We start from the raw sequence: 23,591 nt of genomic DNA, 5'->3' as shown, positions 1-23,591 counted from the left end.
TTTTAATACTTTCTTCCCAGTATCCTCCTAAAGTGGCCTCAACAAACAGATGTTAGTTCCAAGCTTACTTCTAGAATTTATAGCCTAGCTATAAATGTTGTTTAGGCCAAAATTTAGCACCAATCATAAAGTGACAGAAAATAGGTTTGATATTCGTGAACTGCAAATAAATTTTGCTAATTTTCTATCTCACAGAAGATCTTTAGCAAGTTAACAATCTCTGGATGGTATTGTCTCAGAAACTAGTTTTAGTGTAAAGTTATTTTAAAAGACATAAAGATTGCATTAATATGCTTGGAATTTCTGCCCACCTTTCTACTTACTTACTTTAGTGTCCATCAGTCAAGGAGAAGCCAATTTGACAGAAGAACAATGTTCTCAAATGTGAAGCACTTAAAAGCTTCATTAAAATTGTAATAGTAATAAAGACACGTTTCCCTGAGAGAAAAATAGTTCAGGAGCACTTATTTAGATACCAGAAATCCAAGCAGCAGCAACACATTCTGAGTTCTGTATCGGGCATGAAGTCTCTTGCCATGGTACGTGCATTTAGGGCAAAGCAGGCTTCATTAATGCTGATGTTTGCAAACTAATTGTGTGTAGATGTGTGTAGATGGCTTACAAGTTTGTTTGTTTGTTTGTTTTGCACTCCTCCAGAAATACATAAATGTTATGCTGATACATACTCCTACTCCCCAAGGGCTGAAGTAGGGAGATATTCTGCTGAAACATCTAAGTTGAAAACAAAATTTTCTTTCAGTCCTCATCACTGATACTCAAAGCCTTCCTCATTCAAAATATCCAGAAACAAATAACTGAATAGGATTTGTCAGAAGGTGTGTTTTCAGTCTGTTGTTAATTTTTTAAAATTCTTTTATTTTAAAGGCAGTGCTCAAAACCGACTAGTCCTTTCCATATGGACTATTGGTTCACTATGACCCAAGTCACATTATATTGTCTTATAATTTTCCTTTCTCTTGCTTTTGCATGGAAATTCCAAACCAACAGTCAGTGTACAGTTTTGGGTAAAGTTTGAATCCTATGCATGTACATGAAAGTTCATTTTATACAGGATGAAGAGACATGCTTATCAGTTAGCTGAAAGATTCTCCAGTTTGTGACTAAAGTTTCAAATACTTACAGGAGCTATTAAAAATGTTCTTTAGGTTTTCTAGTATTTATGAATCACTATATAAAGGAGTGATACTTAATCTTTTGTTTGACACAGGGTCAAACAAAAAGGAGTATATATAAAGGAGTGATACTTAATCTTTTGTTTGACACAGGGTCACTTAATCCTTTAATTTTGTCAGTCTGTTTAAAAATGTTACCAAGATGATAATTAGCAATTGTTTTTCCCCCTCTTTTTTCCTTTCTTTGTAATGTTTAAGACAGAATATTCTCTGTGGCTACTTGATCAAAGTTCTCAATCCCTTATAGGTTTTCTAAAGCTACTTCAGAGCTTTCAAAAAAACGTGTTTCTTTTTGATTTGAAAATAAAATAATTGGCAGTAGTTGCAGGTAATGCTTCTTGAAAATGGCTAGCAGTTTTTTAAATGCTTTAATATTTTGGAATAATGTATTTAATTTGGCTTGGTTTTCTTAATAGTTATAGAAGCTTTTGTCAATTCTAAAAATGTGATGAGGAAAGGGCAAAATAATGTGACTGCGGTTCTTGTAGCTGGTTATAACAGAAATTACCAGAAAAATGAATTTTTATCTCACAGGGTAGTGCTACAAAGTGTAGATTTTCCCCTGAGGAATCTGATAATATGTGCCTTTTCTCCCTCTCTGCTTTACTATCTCTGTCAAAATATTTCCCATGTGCCAACATGCATTAAACTGCTTTGGCAAGATGAGAAGGATTTTTAAGAATGTCCGGTTTTGTCAGCTTCTACCATTGACCCATTATTACCCTGGACAAGTTCATTATTCTGTCTAGATTCTTTTTCTGTGGATTAGGAATGATAATAGTAGAGTGTTTCCATGATTTCCACAAGAGCTATCCTCTAAAAAGCTTAATTTCTATAGGCTGGTTTGCTATAAGGTTATTTATATGTTTTTGGAAGTAAATTACATTTATGGTGTAGATCCCTCTTTCTTGAAGGATGTACTCTATTGGGTTTTAAGTTTCAACTTTTATAAAGTTTATAAGAGACCAGCAATTTTAGAAGATATCTTTTTTCTTTACTGAGAAATTTTCCAAATAGGACTTAATCAGAAAAAAAGATACAGGGAATATTCGGTCTTAAAATTTTGAAGATTAATTTGTGTCAAGGAAAGGCCTGGTGTTGCAAGAATTTCAGAATATGATAATTTTGTCTAGTGGTAAAATTGAAACTTTTCAATTTATAATTTTACACTCTAAATTAAACTCTATTATAAGAGTTGTTTAGTAATGTTTCTCATCTCCCCCTCTTTCAGATTGCATTAAGCCTTCATTCCTTCAAGGGGAATGCCAGTTAAACTAAGTAGTAGATCTTCCCCTTCTTTTATGTAGGTTAACTGTATCAGACTCTAGTCAGTTTTGTCAAATTGTATAATTTACAATAACCATGAAGAAAGCAGTGTAAAGACTGGAAATACCGTAGTCTTTGGAGAAATGTGATTTGCATATATATATATATATATATATATATATATGTATGTATAAAATATATATTTTTTGGGAAATTATCTGTATCTGTGCTGTTCAGGGGTAAGTTCCTTCATTCATGCTTTATCTGCTGCACTGGCCACTATAGCGTTATGAGAATCTGTTCTATCTCCATAATTCTGTCAACAAGTCTTGCAGTTACTCATCAGCAGTTCACTCTTTGCTGCAGCTATGTTAGTTTGGCTCAGTGAAGGTTTTCTCTTAAAGTGGTGGTTGTTTCACCTGTACAGGTCCTTGCTGCTCTGCAGATCTGGGGCCTCACATGGGCCATGTCTGCCTGTTATGCCAGATGTGCAATCCATTAGGAATTTGCAGTGCCACATTTCACACATACTTAACAAAAGATTTCTGTGAAATAACATAGCTGTTGGCCACCTGGGACAAGACAAAAATCCAAGGAGGTGCCCAAAGCAAAAGGTCAGGTTACACAAATTCGCCCAGTGCCTCCCCTGCTGCTTCCCTCCTCCTGCTCTCTGTATGAGTGCTGCACCTGATAAAGTACCACCCAGCATTTCCCAGCAGGGTCATGAATCCTGAAAGCCTATCAGGAAATGATTGACAGCTTGATGGAAGTGCCTCAGCTCAGCCATGATGGTCAAACCAGGCAGAATTCCCATTAGACATCTTTATCTAGGAATTAATGCAATTAATCCATTGGACAAGTTGTCTAATTTCATAGGTCAACAGAGAAGAATGTCAGTGTTGGCAATGGAACTAACACATACTCATGGTTTTCAATCATTGTGGAAAAGTTGTGTGGGGTCAGACAATCACTTTCTAAATAATTTCTGAAAGTTGTTAATCTTCTCTAGGTTTTCACGCAAGACTGTTTAATGTGTACAAAGTGCTTGTTATATGATGTAGGAAAAAACGTGTCTACCTTTGCTTTAAGTTATTCATGAAAGTATTTCCTTGATAGTAGGATCTTACAATAAATTTTTGGAAGACAGACATGTTTTGTACAAGCTCTTTCTAGTTGGCCCATTGCTGTACAAAGCAGGATCCAAGATGGACATGAGAAGGTAAAAAAAGCTAAGTTAATTCCTAAAAAAAGCTTTACATTCCCAGCTATATATGTTACATTTTTCAGGCTCATATTCCTATTTTAGCTTTGTTTCCAGGGTAAAGTATTGTATGAATTGTCTGTCATAGTGTCTATGAACAGTGCTCCATGGCCAAGTACCATGTGCGCAACTGTCTAGGTAAAAAGGTGGACTCAGCACTGTCCCAGAAGGCTTGGCTTGTGAGAACCAGCTGGCTGGTCATCTCTCAGCAGAGAGATGCTGCTTTGCAAAGTAGACAACTCTTGTGGACATTCAGTAACTTCCAGTGTTTTCATATCAAGCATAGGTTAACTGTACAAAATGTTCTTACCTCATGTTCTTCACCATGTGTTTTATTTTCTAGATGCAGTGGAGAAATGTGGGGTAACTTTGAGATCAGTTGTATGTTGGGTGAATGACTGGGAAAGTTTTGATTTTTCAGTTGCTCACATGGTCGTAATATCTTCTTTTTTATGGGCAGTACTGTTGAAAAGATGTGGTTATGGCTGTGAAAACAGCAATTAGACATATCCAGTAATACTTTTTTTTCAGTCTCTTTACAATTCAGATGTACAGGCCAGTGAAGGCTTAGGGGAAACTTTTGACTTCGGATAACATAAAGATGATTAGCCAACCAAAAATATCTCCAAGTAGCTTCCTTCATTCTTCATTTGTTTATCCACCCCAAAAGCTAAGCTTGGATTTCTCAAAGCTGTTTTAATCCTCTTTGGACTTTGCTGGAAACTTTCAGGCTTATCCCTAAGCAGTTAATGTTAATGAAACAATGAAGGTTGTTAATTCACAAAAGGGGATCAGTTTGTGTAAGCTGATGGTTTTTGTCAGTTGGAAATGATCGTGGTCAGCTAAAGAACAATTGTTTTCTTCAACCAGATAAATTTACAATTGCAATGGTAAAAAAACCAAATAAAACCACCAAAAACCCCCAAACCAATGAAAAAAAATTGTAGTCTCTTTAGGTGTTGTGGAGATTGTATGCCTAGAAGAATGGGAGAGCTCTTAAGTAGTTATTCTAGTAGCTCATCCAGCCAAATTCCTGCCAATTCACTGTATGTGTGCTATCTCTGCCTTCAGTATCTGAGCTGGGACAGCTGGTGGGAAGAGTGAGGAGAGAAGAGGGATCTGTATTGCACTGAGAATCAAGGTGGGCACGAGCGGAAGAGCTGGGACTGACATGGGAGGGTGAGGAGGGAAAGAGCAGTTTGCTGGAGCAAGCTTTTAGATCCTGCTTTTGCTCAACTAGAAGAAAGACAACAGGTCTTAGTACTTTGTCCTAATCCTACCCATGTTTTGTTCGGTGACATTTCTTATTTTTCAGGATATCCTTCCTGAAAAGTTTTGCAATGCCCTTTGAGAAACCTGTTAAACTACTGGTAAAAAGTTTTATTAGGTATGTGAAGGGAAATTAATTAAATATCAAAAAAGAACATAGGGTTAAAAGAATTACTTTATTGCAGAATTATCTAGTACATACATTTAATACAGTGTACAATGATCCCCAACTGTGTACTTGATGCTTTTGCAACTTCTTGGTGGATTTTCTGTTCATTTGTTTTTCATTTCATAAACAGAGTTTTGGAATTGCTGATGGGTTGTTGTTTTGTTTTTTTTTTCTGAGCATATTCATTTTGCATGCTCTCACAGTCTGCAATCCAAAATGCAGTTACTGTGCAAAGGAAAAAAGGCATATTTGATTATAGATTTATTTTTTTCTGAGATTTTCAGTGGCTTAGCAGATAACTTAGCAGATATATCCTGGCTAGTCTGGTAGTTCTAAAGATATTTGAAAGGTACACCTTCAAGCCAGAAGGATTTAAAACAGGGTCATTATGATTTAACTATGATTTTTAGAGTGTATCAAATCACATTGTTGAGTCAAAGGAAACAATTATTCCTCCTATCTGTTTTGGGATGGATGGAGAATTGTCAGCCTGTCAAATTATTTAATTTGAAGAATTTTGATTAAAATTTGGAAAGAGCTCGCACATTTTTAGTTGTTATAAACACAGCCACAATGACATGTCCAGGACTGCAAATGTCTTTTCTTTTATGGAAAGACATAAAAGCAGAGGCAACTAAAGTTTCAGAGAATTTAAAGCATACCGTTTTTCAAAATATGTTCCTCACTTGGTTTTAAAAATTTCTTTTCTCCAGAAATCAATACTCTATGCATTTATTAAAACAAGTTGAAATGGTCTTCCTTTGTTTTTCTTTTGTTTTTTTTTTTCTTTGTCTCAACTCTTCCATTAATGTCTGGCACAAAACAGTTGAACAGAGGGATTGCATAATGACACCTAATATGTTTATACTTGAAAGAGCAGTATTTAAAGTACTCAGTCATGTGGATCTGTCCAGATCAAGAACTCAGTCACAGCATAAAGGGTTTTAGGGGTTACATTTTTAACATTCCTCACATAAATACATCAAAGCTCAAGTATTTCAAGAACAACCCAAATTCTCTATGCTTCAACACACTGATGGATCTGAAGAAAAACCAATATGCCAGTTCTCTGTTTTTTTTTTTTCTTTCTTTTTTTGTTTGGAAGAGGGATATTTGCAGGAAAACAAAGATCCTTGTGCAGTGATGCAAGTTAACTTAAGCATTACCTAGATGACACTGAAACATGCTTGTGCAAGGGTGTCAAAGTGGTTTGTCTGGAACGCAGTCTTTGTTAAATGAAATTTCAAGAATAACGTGTCTCTTAGCTGCCTCTTTTCCTTTCCTAACCATACTTATATAAGTCTTCATCTGAATGTATTTTTCTTTAAAGCGTGCTCTCAATTTCACAAGTCTTTTCCTATTTGCTAGGTATGTTGTCACAGAAAGACAACATATGATAAACAATGCTGAAATTTTTGCTATCCATACTGCATTTTTTGATTTTTATTTCTTTCCAGAATTTGGAAGTCTGCATCTTAACATACGAAGGAAAACCTTTTCTTTATCACTTTTCTAGGCTATAGCTATAGGAGGGACAGCATGCTTAGCGTTAATAACATTTTAAAATATAAATTCTACATGAATTGCAATTGTGGGATAAAAGAAAATATGTCTTCTAAGAAGTTAGCAAATGTTCTAGCAATTGTAGCTGCATCATCAGAAAAGGTTAAATACTACCCTTTTGTGAATCCACTACTGTCTAGCTTTGTAAATAATTGGGAAATATTCAAGAGACAGACTGGCCTAAAATACAGGCATTCAAAAAACAAAGCTCAAGCACTTCCTCCTCATCACTTTCTACTTAAGTGCTCCTTTCCAGTAAAGAACTTTATTCCTGCAAAATCCTTAGACATCCCACATTATTCTCTACTCATCCACATTAACTTAAAGAGTCTTAATGCACATTTCTGCTGTCTCACCACCTTCCCCCTCATGAAGCTGCCCCTCTTGTCACTCTTGTGTTTGTAGAACTAATCTGCTGATGTCCTGAACCACATTTGATGAAAGATTTTTCTGGTTACACTTATTTCAGTTTGGTTTTTTTTTTTTTTGTTTGTTTGTTTGTTTGTTTGTTTGTTTTGTAAAGTTGGACAAAATAATAGTCAAAATTGGTTATTAAGTTCCTATCCTTTAAGAAACTGATTAAAAAGCAATAATTGAATCTGGTGGGAAAGTGGCAGGTCATGAAAAAGCGTACTCAGCATCTGCACACTGACATTGCAGTCCTGGGCATGTGGAAACCTTTCCAAGACTATCCTACCTTAGATCCCAGGCAAGGCAGTCCAGATTTCTGGGCATGCTTTTTAATCTCTGCTCTCTGTGGAGTTAAATTTCCTCCTACATTGATTTTGCTTGAAATTGAAGGTTTTTGCTGTTAGTTTCAAAATGCTGTATGCAGGTTGATCTTTTCTATTTGAATAATCTAATCTCTCATAAAGATAAGTTGGCCTTTTATTTGATGAGGTTTCTTTCTGTCAGGGTCATTGGCATTTTTAGAACAAAAAGGAACCTCCCTGTAGAAAGAATAGTTTATTGACAGTAGAAAAGAAAGCACCTCTTTGCATCTTGAGAAAGAGCTACATGCAGTTACTAATTGTGTGTCACTTTTCTTAGCATTTTCTGCTTTAGATCTTAGGCCAGTAATGCCATGTCAGAGCTCTGAGCAATGTCCTGTCTAGATATTTCCATTAAAGAGAATGCACTGAGAATCTTAAAAACTTTTTTAGGGTTTAGTGGGGTTTTTTTTGTTGTTTTTAATATAAATATTTAAATAAACCAGAAACTCATGAAAGAGACAGCAGATTTGCTAGGTGGTGTATGTTCAAATAATTGTGTTTGAAAGCAGGTTTAATCCTTGTCTACTGTCATCCTTGAAAGGGAAAAGCCTCTTATTTTTCCCTTGTTGGATTTTTGTGGTCTCCTTTAGGTCTCTAGAAAAGTCTTCAGTTGTCTCTGAGATGTAGTTCCCTCCTTTTCTCAAGCCTCCTGTTTCCATCCTTGTGGATCATTGCTTCCCACAGCTTTCCCTGTTGAGCCCTGCACTGCAGCAGCATTCCCAGTTTGGTGCTCTCTGAGAGCAAGCTCCCTCCTCCTTCCCAACATCCAGTTGAACCAGTGCATAATTGCCTGGTAAGACAAGGAGCCCAGAGCTCTTTTGACAAGCCACAGCCCTTTAACAAAACATACACGTATGGTGGACAGTGAGCAGTGAGCTACACACTTGTAACATCTGTCCCAGTGAGAATCTCAGCTTTCACAGGAAAAAAACCCAACCCAAACTGATACATGTAGTCATCATGGTTTTGGCCAGTGCTTAAGACTTGTAAACCTCTTTAATCTGGGATTTCAGAAAGCAAGTAACAAAAATTAAAATGAAGTGGGTTTTCTAGCCTTCCACTTATTTCTGTGATAAGATTCAAAGACTGACTGTGGTTTTAACTGAAGTGAGGTCAGTCCCAGATGTTAATGCTCTAGTCCAAGGGAGGCCTGTTGCAGGCAGTAGGAGGTGTTCTTCATAATTTAACTCTTGATTCAAACTCCTCTTTGTTTGTACTTGTAGTATGTGGAAAGTATGTAAACCTTGGCCAAGATGCAAAGGAGGAGGTAGGGACAGCATTGATTCTATACTGTTGCATTACCAAAGTCCAAAAGTTGTGTCTTGAGATCATGTTCATCTGTTGCTTGCAGCTGAACTGGATCCCTGGATACCATCCTTACCTCCTTTTAGGCACACGCTAACCAGTTTATGAGCAGAGTGTTTGTAAAGCCTGTCCAACCATGCATGATGAGAATATGCTCAAATAGATACTAAAATACTTAGTCAGTGAGATGGCATAGTGCAGGTCTCCTCCAAAACAAAGGACTCAAATGATGTGCACTTGTGGCAGTCTCTGGAAGAGAATGTCTGTATAGTCTGGAGTCTGTCACAGATAATGCATAGAGACTGAAATGTGGATATTCTGGTTTTCTTCTTAAAAAAGGAGGGTTTTCCTTAATTCTGGAAAGTTACTGAGCAAAAGGAAGGAAAATACATTGTCTTCTAAAAAAGTCCAACTGCCTAATTCTTCTGTTTGTGAAATTAAGACAAGTAAGGTTTCTGAGGAACTTGGAGACTAGCCTTGACAAAGTGATAGTTTCTGTGGAGCCTCTACTTTAAGGCATTTCACTTCCAAAGGCTTGGAATGTTGATACTTTTAAGCTGGTAGATGATTAAAAATGGATTTTCATCATTATTATATTTTTATAATTTTAATATTTTTCATAATTTTAGTATTAAAAACATAAACCTCAGAAATCACCTCAGACAACAATACAGAATTTGTTTCAAAGAACTACAAATTCTACTACAGGGTTATCTTTAGAGGTTAGTTTCTGTTTAGATATATGAAGTGTGGAAGATGAAGTTTTTAATAACTGGAAAAACTTCAAGGTCCCTTCATAGAGACTCCTGAAAAATATAGCAATTGTTATTTCTGACCTGTAATATATTTTGGTTAATGATTTTTATGTACTTCTGTAGGCAAGAAGGAATTTTAATGAAAATTGTAGGTACATAATTTAAAATGTTAGTCTTTTCAGTCAGATTTTTCATCACTAAAATGAATACTGCTAGCCAGGTAAATTCATAATGTGTGATTATTCCTAGTATTTTAAGGTTATTCTAATTTTTTTTCTCTAAGCAATGTCAAGAAATGTATTTTGTTCATTGATTGGCAAAGTTGAGAAGAACATGAATGGCTAATAACTTCTGAATTTTTTGCTGCTCTGAGCAACCTGATCTAGTTGAAGATGGCCCTACTCATTGCAGGAGTGTTGAATTAGATTGCCTTTAAAGGTTCCTTCCAACCCAAGCTATTCCATGAGTCTGTGAATATTTACATGGGCTTCCTAGGATGCAGTGTTCAATCATGTTAGATTTTACAGCACACTAGGTATAAAATGGTAGGCATGCTTTTGAAAAGCACCATTGCATTTCAGAGTAATATTTGGCAGACGCAAACAGAGAAAGGAGTGAGGGGCAATGAAAGATGAAAATAAAGTCATTGGCAGATGCTACTTAGGCTGTATAAATATGCAACAGAGGCATGCTGGATGACAATTTCCAGATCACACAGTAAAAGAGTTCACTGCTGTCTGTAATGCTTAATTATTGTATAATAAATACTTATGTAGGGGCAGAATCTTCTTAAATTCCATAGAAAGCATAATTACAAATTCCTATTACTGTTAGGAATACAGCATCTGAATTTAGAGGCAGTATGGAAGGATTAGAGCAAAAGGAGACAGAAGGTGGTTAAGCAATCTGCTTAGTATCATTCAGTATATCTGTGTCAGAGCAGGTGACAGAAGCATCATCTTGATCTGTTAAGGTGCATCTTGTCATGGTACTTTCATCAAAACTTTGAAGAATTTTCACTTTCTGGAGTGATTTGAGCGTAACTACCATCTATGAGGTAGAGTTTCAGAGGTTTCATAGGAAGACTTAAGGTGCTTTTGACAGGAGAATGATGAGCTGATGAAGGATCTGTGGGTTGGGCAGATGGTTTGAAGTGCGGACAAACACAGCAGTGAAGTGCATCCTAGTATCTGAGGATTATCATGAAGCTGAAGATGTGCATACTTCCAAGGGGCAAGGAAATATGTCACAGCTTTCTGAAAGATTCAGAAATTTGAGTTTTTACTGTCATGACATCTAGGTAACCTGTGTAGTGACCCTGAAAACAAGCAGCTGGTATAGAATGAATATTTAAGACTGTCAAATTGGAGGGAATTTTGTGGCCATGTAATCCTTCTTTGTGCATGATAGCTCAAGGACTTCGTGTTTTAATGTAGACTGTGTATCTTCTGTTCAGTGGGGCTTCTTTATTTTTCAAGACTTAGAAAAATAAAATGTTACTTCTTGAGGTATTACAGTTATAACTGTTCTCAGATAAGTATTTCTGTTATAAGTCTCAGTTTGCTGAAGAAGCAGGGATGGGTGTATGTTTTTTTACCATGCATGGAAGATTGCAGTTGTTGTAGTGATATTCTTAGAAGTCACATTTTGATAGGCAGCATCTTTGGTAGCAGTCATGGCTTAACAGATTTAACCACTTTCTTCAGCTTCCCTCTTTTATACACTGCTCCCTCCACTGGGCTGACACAATGTCACTCTGCACAAGGAATGGATTACTCTGGAAACAATTGGCAAAAAGAAACAAAAAAGTTCCCAAACTTTTACTGTTTAAATTCTTCTATTGTCAAGAAACTACAGTCTAAATTTACTCATTAGAAAAATGCAACCTGAGTCAGTTATGCTTACATTTTGATCTTAAGAATTCTGGCATACTGTGCTCCACTGTCTTCCCACCTTCTCACTGTCATCATTCCTTAGAAAACTCAATAATTTAATCTGAAAGCCAAGGTGGATGTTTTCTAGCATGCAAAGCCCTTATGTCCCCATCATATGTATAAAGATTATGGCATATAGTTTACTGAAAATGTATTTATTTTTAAATCATTATTGGAGGCTGGATATAGCTTTGATCTGGAGGTGGATTAAGGGGAGGCTTCAGATTTGTGTATAACTGAATTTGAGTTGTCAGCACCCTTAGTGCTCCCCTGAAGGAGAGAGTGCTGTACAGAGCAGGGAACTGCGGGTAGCTCAGGCCTCTCCTGAGCTTGCTGAGGAAGGGTACCTCTCTGCTCTTTCATGGAGTCTTTGCCAAACAATGTCTTGCTTCAGGCCACATTTTTTTCTTGTTTGCTCTATGGAGTGGCTGACCTTAGGCAACCTAGTTTAGTTAATTAAACTTTACTAAATCTTTTTATACTGAATTATGTCTGTCTGCTAATCTCTACAGATTGGTGTTTTATCTTTGAAAGAACTTATTAAAAAACAAGCCAAAAAGTCAAGATAGGAACAACTTTGAGGATTTTTCTTTTGGTGGTTTTACTTAGCAGCAATGTTCAGTGATGTGAGTGTCTGCATAATGTAACATATCCTATTCCAAATCTTGCCTTTTTTGAATTCTTGAAGAAACCCACACTCATTAAATAGCTTTCTGTTATGATAACTTGCAGAGAGAACTGCTGTACTTTAGCTTTCCTACTGAGTGACTTCTCATTATAAATCATCTCTTTATGGCTCAAAAATACTGCACTTCCAAGCTCCACTCATTAGTGAGACTGGAATGAATTTAATAATAACTGGCTGTTTGCACCAGAGCTGTGCTAAGGAAAGACCATTGCATTTATGTTCTTGATGCCCAAAACATGTTTGTAATGGACTGGACCTGGACAAACCAGGAATTACCAAGGCTAACTCTGTGTGTTTGTGTATGTAAATGTGGATGAGTACATGCAGGCAACGTGATTTCTGTTTGCACTTCTTTCTCTTCTTCTATTTTGTCTATAAAAATGAGAAATATATTTAAAACAAAGGTTTTGATAATGGTACTGAATATATTCAAGAAAAAATAATTTTCTTCCTTTCTTCTAAAAGAGTATATAATTTTTCATTTCCTTCAGAGAAGCTGAATTGTCTTACAGGTAGACTTATTTGATCACAGATCACTACCTCACAGGAAATATTAAAGATTTTTTTTTTTTTAAGCTAAACAAGATAACTGTGCAGGCTTTCAACAAAGTTCAGTGTGATCCGTTAAGAGGTTTCAGCACACCTCTTACAGTACCAGTAACTGACCTCTTTTAAGTACTTCACTCCCTAACAGTTGAGAAGTATCTTCGTATTGGTTCACAGGAGATTACTACTAACTGCCTCATTTCTTCACATTACCTTAATGGAGAGTAATGACATTCCATGTCATGAAGTAAGTTTTGTCATCCATATTCTGCTTCACCATCTTTAATCTCTCTTTATTGGAATTATTGAAGATTAGGTTTTGTAATATGGAGGTCAGTAAATGCTTAACTTTTTGCTCTGTCTCTGATTCAGACTCTAGTAATGCACTTTGTATTTTTAAAAGGCTATGCTTAAATATCCTTTTAAATACATCTTAAAAAGATCCCAGAATAAAGGGAGAAAGAAATTAACACCAATGTTTTTTATATTGTTTTCTTCATATTTCACATATAGGGAAACAAAGTAGAGGACATCCTATTAAAGGTATTTTGTTACTTTTATCAAACTTACTTCTGAGGAAATTTTCCGTTGAAGTGTCTGCAGTTTTAATTATTGGCTAAATGTTCTTATATTTGAGCATTTTTACTCCTGTGATATCTTTGTGACACTCTTTGCTATCATTAAGCAGTAATTACTTGTGTAGTTAGCCAAGACTGTTTGCTGCAAAAAGCTTAATTTGTTTTCTCTATTCATTTTCTGAAAGATTTTCATTCTCATTTCTGTTTAGTGTATTCCATAGGGAATGAATACAAAAACGTTCCCCAGTAATTAACATAGAAAACACGAATCTCTCTCTTCTTTAAATTAGTCTTTGACCATAACCAATTCTATTAAAAAGCTTGCAATCTAATGAAAAAGGGGAACAAATTAAGTTCTTATTAAAATGGTAGTTTTCTCAGTCTTACCTCTCAAGATTGCAGTACTTACTGGTCAGGTCTTACAAAGGTTATTCATTGAATTTCTTTTTTGAGGTGCTGTTTGTTTCCTTCTTTGGTTTTGGGTTTTTTTTGGTTGGTTGAGGCTTTTCTTTGTTTTTTTTACTCCAGTGTATTACTCCTCGAACTTTCAAGCACATATATCCAGAATTTAACTGCTAGTGCTTCATAACTACTTGGTTACCTATGTGGGAGGCAAGATTAGGTTAGATGAGAAAAGAGGCATGTAAGTGTGCTTCAGACTGCTTGTTTTGACTAGGAGTTTGGGAGAAGTTCTTGTCAGTACACTTGGGAGCAAAGCTTTTCATCAATGGTGGTGACCTACTATTTGTCAGCATTCTTTGTGAATTACCTTTCATCTGCTGTTGGTGGGACTTTGAATCTTGAAGGTGTGTCATTTTCACTGTAAGTCACTTCTGTTAAGGCTTTCCAAGACTTAGTCATTGCTGTGTTGCCTTTAGCTTCTTCAGTTCTTTGTGCTTCCCATTTTTTGAACTGTGATCCTAGTGGAGCATAGAAAAATGAATAATTAAAGAGAGATTGCATACAGACTGCGGGAGATGTTCTTCAGGCTGCTACTTATAATAAGCGCTTCATCTGAAAGAAATGGCCAGTAAGTGGCTGATACTGTGAAATTTATTCCAACTCCTAAAGGGTACTGTCTTCAAACATAATACTTAATTACTTGGAAGTGTCTTTTGGCCATCCTATGGTGCCTTCTTGTAAATAAATGAATTTTGTGGGTGTAGAAGGAAGGTGAGTTTTTTTTCTTAGTTACAACCTTGCCTGTATTCCATTTGTCCCACAGATAGGTTCTGAGTCACTTAACAATCTTTTCCTTATCTTGTTAAACTGCTAGATCTGAAAATAACTGCACTGAAATCAGCTTTAAATTTTTTTAAGGAAATAAGTGTCTACTTGATCTTAAATGAGCCTTAATAGTAAGCCTTCTGAGTTAATAAGCAGGTTCTGTGTTTTGCATGGACTTCCAATACTACTTGTGTTTCTCTTTGAAATGCTGTAGGTTTTTAAGCTTTACTAGAAGAATTACAATTAAACATTCAAAATTATAATGTATTTTCTTTGTTAGGAATATAGTTTCAAGACTACTTTGCTGGTTGTTCTTTTGACATATTTTAAAAGTACAAGTAAAACAAAAGACCCTGATTTTTTTTTTCAGTAGGCAAAGTGAAAAATGAAAAAACCCACACATAAGATGCTGGTTGTTATCCATGATCCACTCTAGAATCCTAGAAACTGACTGCTGTAAACTTGATGGCTTTCCAGCTGACAGCTGTTGCACCTAGAGAGCTTGTTCTGTCAAACATAAACTTGCTATTTATCCCATGTGCAGAAATTGGTTACTGATGATATTTTTCTACTGGGTTGGTAAAGTTGCTTAGTCATTGGTAGAGGCTTAATCTGGAATTTAATGACATTTTTACTCATAAAATCCATTGGTCAGTATGTGTCTATTTACATTCTAACATTGTGTGTTTTTCTCCCACTGCATATTAAACCATCTCATAGGTTTTAATTTTCCTTTATTGCCCTCTTATTAATGTAGGAAACATGAAATGTGCCATTAGAATTTTTTGTGTTAGGTTGGTAAGATTGCTTTCTGTGCTCTTTGGAGCCATTTTATACTTTGTTTCTTTTTTCTTAAGCATGGCAGTACATTGTATAGAAGAGGAAAAGAAACTGTTAAGAAAAACTGCATGTCTATCTATTCCAATCAGCAGAGCTTTAGTAAATTGCATTGTCAGGTCAGATTTACTTAATGTGATGAAGGAGATATAAATTATATCCTGAGCCTTAGCTGTTGGTACTCATTTTCATGTTCATTTATTACTCAAGAGGATGGGCCAGCTATACAGCAGGTACAGCTTTTGTGTTCCCAGTGGGACTGGGGCTCTTCAGGCCTCCTGATCCATTTGCTCAGGTTTAGTGCTGAATTGTGCTCCCCAGCTCAGCTGTGCCACTCATCTATGAGACTGACCTGCTTCCTTGTAGTCCATGTGACAGTGGTGGAAGGAAAATGATTCCATTTTACACAGCTGGAATCTTCCTTTGGTTTCCTTTGAACTTAAACAAATTACTCTGTCACGTTGCTCTGTCCAGTTCCTTATTTTATTTCTGAAAGATCTGTGCTGGAACCAGATCCTTTTAGGATTTATTAGTATTGAGAAGAATTGATGGATTACTTCATGTATCTTGGAGGATGTGCTTTCATTTGTAACCTCAGTACTGTGTTTACCTTTCTAGCAGTGGTTTATTAGAATTACTTGTGATCTGTGATAATCCTTTATGCTTCTCTGAAGATGAGCCAATTACTTGCTCCACTTCTCTTTCTTGTGGACCTTTAAGCAAACAGTGTTGCCGCTGCCTTTTATACAAGTTTATTTTTCTGAACATTTCTCTGTTATTTCAAAAACATTTTGAACATCCTTGCATGTTCAGTGAGCTGTCAGTGTTTTTTCTAGCATGGAAAGTGCAGCACTCTTCCTTCATTGTAAAACCTCTGGATGAGACAGTACTTGTTAAATGAAATACAGGTACGACAATCAGCTGCCTACCTGTGCAGTGGTAACAGTGGTGCTGGACAGCATCCCTGAGCAGTCTGGCGGTCCAGGAATGTCTTTTGGTCCCTGTCACTGTTGAGGCAGGATGGGAATGAAAGAGACTCTTAAGTCAGAAGCCGAGAAGAGAACTGATTTATTTCAAATACACCACTCTTTTTATAGAGAACATCATGCAGACCAATTTAATTGGTCTTAAAGTAAAAGCATCTCACACCATTGGTGCGCTGTGAATGACACACAGTGGCAGAACATATCTATAAACAATGTGAACAACAAGAGAGATAATGAATTATTTACATTCCTTTCGAACTCTTTCCCAGGCCCAGCCTGGTAGAAATTTCTCCTTTTCTTTCTGACTGAACTGAGAATATTCACAGATCTCAATGGCTTTCTAATCTGTGTAAAGTTCTTGCTGCTACAGATAGATGGAGTAACTCTGGGTAGATATCCATAACATCACTATTGTCACACATCATTTAGTTATGTGGACTTGGAGAAAGCCTTTCCTTGCACTGATTATGAAAACAGATTTATCAAGGTGCTGTATATGCATGCTGAAATTGGCCAAATATAAACTTTCTAATACAGATTTGAGTATTACAAAGCAGGCATTCTTTATTGAAGTGCTGGGCATTTGGAGGATCCTTCCACTAATCAACACTTCCTGAATGTTAGGTAAACAGAATTATTGTCATACACACTAATCATTAGCTATCCCCACTTACTTGATCTATATGTATTATTTTATTTACATAGTCACAGCCCATATCAGAAGTCCTTTTATGGTTCTTTGGGGTCTTCTTTAGTGGTCTTCAGTGCCCGGTGTCCTTTTCAGGTGGCGTTTCCTTGACCCCCACTTTTGAGTAAGTGTGATATCCTTGTTTTGCTTTGTCAGCTTTGCAGAGCTGAGCTGGCATCCTGCTTGTGTTTTGCATAACTTCTGTTTGCCTAAGTTCCATCTTTTATCTACTTCTCCAAGGCTTTGTTCTCTTGTCTGTATCAAGTTCTTCTGTTCTTGTACTATCTCCAGTCATTAATATAGTTTCTGATCTTAATGCAGTCTATTTTTTTCCCTGTACTCCTTATAACTAGTTTTCAGTGGAGAGGTTAGAGTTTTTGTGGTTTTGGATTTTTTTTTTTTTTTTTTTTTTTTTTTTTTTTTTTTTTTTTTTGTTTCAGTACTTAAAAATTCATATTGAAGAATGAAGGATTTTAGAGTAAGACTGTCAATATTAAATGCCAGTATTTATAACTCAAATCAATGTAAGGCAAGTCAGTAGTAATAAGGACTGTTTAACTTGTGCTACAGGCTAATTACAATAAAAGTATGTACAGATAATCTTTAGCTGTTTTGTGAATGCACTGACTTCCTTGTTGGAGAAAAATTGTGTGGGGCCTTAACACTAGAAATAAATGTCATTAAATATGCACAGTTGTTCCCAATGTTGGACAAGTTGTTGACAGTGTTCCAACTCTGAGGAAAAACACACCTTCAGGTCAGTTGTTGTATCACCAGTGAAAATGAGTAAACCTCATTTAGTGGTCATGCAAGCAGGAACTAACTGGGCAGGTGACCAGCGTTAAAGGCCACTTCCATCTCCGTACTGTGACCCAGCAGGGGTTGTAGCAAATAGCTTCATTCCTGGTGGGGATATGTTTTTGAATTTTAGTTGGGCTCCAACTTGGCAGATCTGTTATCCAGGAACCTCTACCTACTGTGGAAAATGTCAGTCTAGTGATCTGGCAGCATTTTACTACTTTTGGAAGTCCTGGTTTCCAAGCCCACATATATTTAAGGAATTCTAATTTGTAAAATAAATTCCTGTGAGTAATGCCTCATGACACATCTTCTTTCATCTCTGCATTTCCTGAGTTCTAAGAATAACATTTTGTGTGTGATGATTTTGATTTCTGGACTGTCTCAGTCATGTGTCATATTTAATTCTGCTTGTGAAATGGACAATGTGAGGTAAAAAGAACAGTGTCTTTTGAAAATGCTTTGGATACCGCTTAGGTGATGACTGAGTTTTGGCAGTGGCTGCCCAGTTAAGAAATCTGCTGCAGTGCCTTATTTAAGGGCAATATAATGAAGTGAGGAATTAGGATTTAATGCAAGGGAAATGTGCAGTGTAGGTGGGTCATGCAGATGGATTTTGGTAGGGTGATGAAAAAGGTTTCTACAGTCAGTAAGGCTAAAATTGCAGTGGTGGTACTTGCCTGTTAGCAGGCAGGAGATATGTTTAATAATTGCTCATTTTTTTCCTCAGATGAAAATGGCTACTTTTGAAAGGTTAGAGGATTTATGGGGATGTCAAAGCGTATGGCAGATGGGCTGGATTAGGACTCATGAGTATAATAATCCAAATCCTTACTGCCAAGCATTACAGTGGATCTCTTCTGCTCGTGGACTTCACCGAATGTACACAATCAGATCAGTGTAGCACAGGCTGTCAGGAGGTTCAGAAGAGTTACTAGTGAAAGTACTTGTCTGAGCAGAGTTCATTTTGAAAGCACTTCCTTTACAGGCAGAATCTACTGGGGGACTGGCTTTATTATTTAATTTTAATAAATTGCTGGAATGATTTTCTTCCTAAGCCTTAAAGAAAGTAAAGCCAAAATATATGCTAAACCTTTCTCATTATCTGTGACTATATTAGCACAGAGGGATAAAAGCTATGCTAAAATCATGAATGTTGAGAGAGGAAAAAAAGGGGAATGAATTTGTCTTTCCCTTCTAGGCCAATGCTGTCTGTGAGATTTGAAAACTGAAAACTAGGAAAAAAAAAAGAGAAAGGAAAAAAGCATCCTACTTTTAATTGTTGTGACAGACGTTTAAGTGTTAGGCACAGATTTTTCTTGCCTCTAGACAGAGCCTCCTCTGAAATCTGAAAATTCACAATGGCCTGTCAGTGTTATACAGGTTATTGGTAACTGTACTTAACTTGTAGTTAATTTTAAAATGTTGTAAAGCTACTGGCTATTGAAAAGATACATGTGTGAAATCTGGGGAAGAATGTAAACTATTTGTGTCCAAGGAAGCAACAGGAAATTTGCACTTCACTCCTGTGGTCAGTTAACTGAGTTTAAGAACCTACCAGCGCTCAGTCTCCATTTGACGAGTGCCTTACAGCATAATAAATTGATATGTTGGGATGGTAAACTTACTCCGCTATCTCTGAAGTCTATGAGTGAGTGCCTAGATATTTCATTTGAAAAACATGTAAAATGCTTAAAAATAGTTACAGCATGACACACAAACCTATATATGGATAATCTGTGTTCTTTGTAAAACCTACAAGCATGAGGATCCAGATATTACAGACCTTAAATGTAAAGCTTAAAAGAGGGCCTACAAATAGTTACTCCAGCAGTGAAGATTGATTAACTCTGAGCTACAGATTGTTAACATTTTTGGGAGAGGAGCAAGAGGCAAACTTCTTGTTAATATTTGGTTAACATATGAAGAAGACCTGAAAATTTTTAGTAGGTTTCACTATTATCCATAAGGAATAGCATATCTGCACTTACATGGTTTTGTCACAGAACTTTGTAATGTGAACTTTCTTGGCATTTAATTGAAAAGTTCAATGGTTAGGACTTCAGAAAAGTGAGATTTTCTTCCAGTTGTTAACTATTAACAAAATAAAAAAGCAGCCTAATCAGTCCATGGAAGCTCACTTTTCATCTGTTAATGAAGTTTCACTTCTTTAATATTTGGGTTATCTTAATCCTTCAAATGGTATCTAGCCTTCCAGAAAAGACTATTTCTAACTCAAACAAAAAAAGACCATCTTTCATTTCCCAGCTTCTTTCTGTCTTAGCAGCCTCCTCATAAGAGATTCATAAGAAGGATATATGAGAAAGCAAATAGGTCACACTTAACATTTGAGAGTTGTTTATGTGTATGTTTGTAGGAAATGAGTTTGAAAATTATTGAGCCAGAAGGGTGGGCAGAAAAAATTTCATGTAGGAAAACTGTGATGAGAATGAAAGGACAAGTTAAGCCAGGGACATGAGGTTTTACTGTGAGGACATATACGTAAATCCATGAAATCTGAATAATCTTTTTATTCTAAATGTAAACTTAGTTGGGAGTTTCAGTGATAACCAGCTTACACAGCTTTATAATATTAACAGCATTTAAATAGTTTTGGCAGGCATAGATGAAACTGTATGTGAAGTGAGTTATAAGGTATTACCCAGCTTACAAATAAAAGTTGTTCTAATAGGCTTTCCAGTAGTTATCATGATGTGTGGATGAGGGTTTTGATTGATACATTACCAAAACATAGTGGATTATTCAGAATGTAAAAAAGCTACTAAATAAAACTGATATTAATATGGCAAATTACATCTGGACCCAGGCTTTACTTTATGTATAAAAAGTGTGTTTTACATGTTTGCAATCCAAGTGCATGAATGTTTCCATTATAAATTTGTTTGTTCCCTACTAATGCCTCCATTAAATTCCATAATATAGCATAACTGAATGAATGAATCTGACTGATGTTTAATATTTTAAACTTCACAAGGAGGAACTGTGTAGAAATGCGAAAAGGTATAAATTTCTTCCTGATACATTATAAGATAAACTATAAATTATCATTACTAGACTGTGACTTTTTAGTAGAACATCAATAAACTGTAGAAAACTATTAGTAATTGCCCTAAAATGGAGCAACACAATCATCTGTAATTCATGATATCAAGGGTTGATCCCACCCACAAAGGAGAAAAATGAGTTGTTTTGTAGAAGTAAGATAAAACATTCTACTGTGAGGTACTGCTTCTGAACAACTAAGTAAACATTGAATAATCATCTCACAAATGTGTAGTGTGAGATGGAAAAAACAAACCTAATAAAATTAAAAATGATTGACAAATAATTATTTTTAATAATGGGGAAAAGGTAATCAAAGCACTTTAATCTGTATCTGTAACTATTTGGCAAACAGGTTTTCTTTCTTTCCTTACAAAAGGTGTCTGAGAAATTGAAATATAAAAAAACCATATATTTTTGCTTCTGCATATAGAGAGAGTAGTGTAAACCAGCTTTCATTTAAGGTGCCCATGTAATCAATAGCAGAACTTACCCAAGAAGCAGCTCCTGCTGGAAAATGTTCAGTTACTCCATAAATAAGTGCAGATAGTTCAGGTTGCTAGCATGATGACATTGGTAGGCACAGTGAGCTGCGTGCTTCCTATAATTTTATTTAGATGCATATGAAGATGTGAAACGTTTTAGAGTGCTTATTATGGTGTACTTGAGGAGAAACCCCCAATGTACTGTTTGGCTCTGAGATCACAGAATCACAGAATCATTAGGGCTGGAAGGGACCTCTGGAGATCGTCCAGATCAAATCCCCCTGCCAAGGCAGGGTCACCTAGAGGAGGCTGTCCAGGAACAAATCCAGGTGGGTTTTGAATGTCTCCAGAGATTCCACAACATCCCTGCACAGCCCGTTCCAGTGCTCTGCCACTCTCAGTGTAAAGAAGCCCTTCCTCATACTCGGGTGAAACTTCTTGTGTTTTATAGAAAAAGAAGTGGGACTTTCAGTAGTAGATAGAACTGAAGGCTCCAAGTTAATAGGTAGGAGCTAGGAGACCTAAATATGGAATCTCCATTTGTTTTCCTCTCTTGCTATCTTGGAAATTTTATTTGGTTCTTTAGTGAAATGCCTTGGGAGAGACTTTGATTAAGGAAAATGGATCTGGAACATCCTTTAGACTTTAAATTTAGCTAAGGCAAACTCGTGTTTTGGTCACAGCTAGAAACAGAGAAGGGATTTGGGAGATTATGTAGGAACTAATGTAAGATTCCATGAATTCCTCTAAAATAAGAGTTTCCAAAGCATTATACAGCTAAATCTTAAGCAAGGGCTGACAGCCCTAAAATATCTGAAGACTTGACTGTGATACATTCTTGGTAGAGCTTAAATGAAAGAGACAGTTCCTTTAGTCTGTAGTCAACAATGTACCCCAACGTGGTGCGATCCAAGTGTCAGAGTTGGAGATCTATTGTGCTTGTTTCCATTACTGAAAAAGAATTCTATCAGATATTTTCTTGGTTCTTTTTTGTGTATAATTTACACAACTAAATACCTGGTGTTGATTTATGCTATTTTTTTTTCTTTCAGAGAAAGAATTTGACCCTATTCTTCAGCATTGGTTTATTGACCTCCTGGGGAACTGCACTGCTGGGCGTTCGCTTATACTGGATGGGAAACAAGCCCCCAAGTTTTTCTAATTCTGACAATCCAGCAGCTGACTCAGACAGTTTTCTCACACGTACCCTGACCTTCTTTTACTTGCCAGCCAAGAACCTCTGGCTGTTGCTGTGCCCAGATACCCTCAGCTTTGACTGGTCTATGGATGCTGTGCCTCTTCTAAAAGCAGTCAGCGACTGGAGGAATCTACACACTGTGGCCTTCTATGCAGGACTCCTCCTCCTTGCCTACTTTAGCTTGAAGGGCTCCAGCAATGAGAGAGAATTCAATGGGAAAACTGTAATGAATGGCAAGCAAAATGCTAATGGGCATATCTGTCACCCAGAGATGCAGTACAAGACACTGGAGGTGAAGTCAAGCTTTGCATCAAAAGAAGAGAATGGCCTAAAAAAGCATGAAATTCAGAAACTGCAGCTTCCTTCAACCAAGAACATTGTCATTCTGTCTCTCTCTTTGTTAATAGTGCCCTTCGTTCCTGCCACAAACCTTTTTTTCTATGTTGGCTTTGTAATAGCAGAGCGTGTGCTGTATGTTCCTAGTATGGGCTTCTGCCTGCTGGTTACAGTAGGTGTCAGGGCCCTTTATGTCAAAGCCCAAAAGCGCTTTCTGAAGAACTTGGTTTTTTGTTCCACTGTTGCATTAATTGTTTTCTATGGACTCAAGACTGTTGTCAGGAATGGGGACTGGCAGAATGAGGAGATGCTGTATAGGTCAGGGATAAAAGTAAACCCTGCTAAAGGTAATTTTTGCTCTTTATGGTGAATGCTTCACATATTCCTGTCTGTCTTTGCCTTTGAATTCTCTGATTTTACTAGCAACATCTAAAGAGAATACTTTAAGAAATGTCATTTCAAGTTGCAGTGGTATGTGCATTAGTAAAACACGGGGAAAAGCAGGAATATGTTTTGATTAGGTGTTACAGGTTTGGCATTAACATGGAGAAAAGGAGACCCTAAGGTAAGGGGATACTTTCTTTTTCAGTGGTATTAGTTATGTGTTTTGAAATCAAAGATGCATTATTAGTATTATAGAGCCCACCCTGGTGTTTTTCCATTTTGAATCTGG

At 36.5% G+C, this 23,591-nt stretch overlaps 1 protein-coding gene across 5 annotated transcripts in view; it reads left to right on the top strand.

Annotated features, from left to right (window-relative positions):
- TMTC2 (transmembrane O-mannosyltransferase targeting cadherins 2) overlaps window positions 1-23,591 on the top strand; it is a 238,626-nt gene that overhangs the window by 113,771 nt on the left and 101,264 nt on the right. For all 5 annotated transcript variants that reach the window (XM_053942254.1, XM_053942257.1, XM_053942258.1 and 2 more), the window contains one exon: window positions 22,437-23,265. In XM_053942254.1, the coding sequence (XP_053798229.1) occupies window positions 22,437-23,265 (829 nt within the window). The remainder of the gene's footprint in view (window positions 1-22,436; window positions 23,266-23,591) is intronic.

This window comes from Vidua chalybeata, chromosome 5 (assembly GCF_026979565.1).
Source record: "Vidua chalybeata isolate OUT-0048 chromosome 5, bVidCha1 merged haplotype, whole genome shotgun sequence".
In the NCBI taxonomy this organism is placed as follows: Eukaryota; Metazoa; Chordata; class Aves; order Passeriformes; family Viduidae; genus Vidua; species Vidua chalybeata.
Note: the sequence above shows the minus strand (reverse complement) of the source record. Positions and strands in the feature narration are given on the sequence as shown.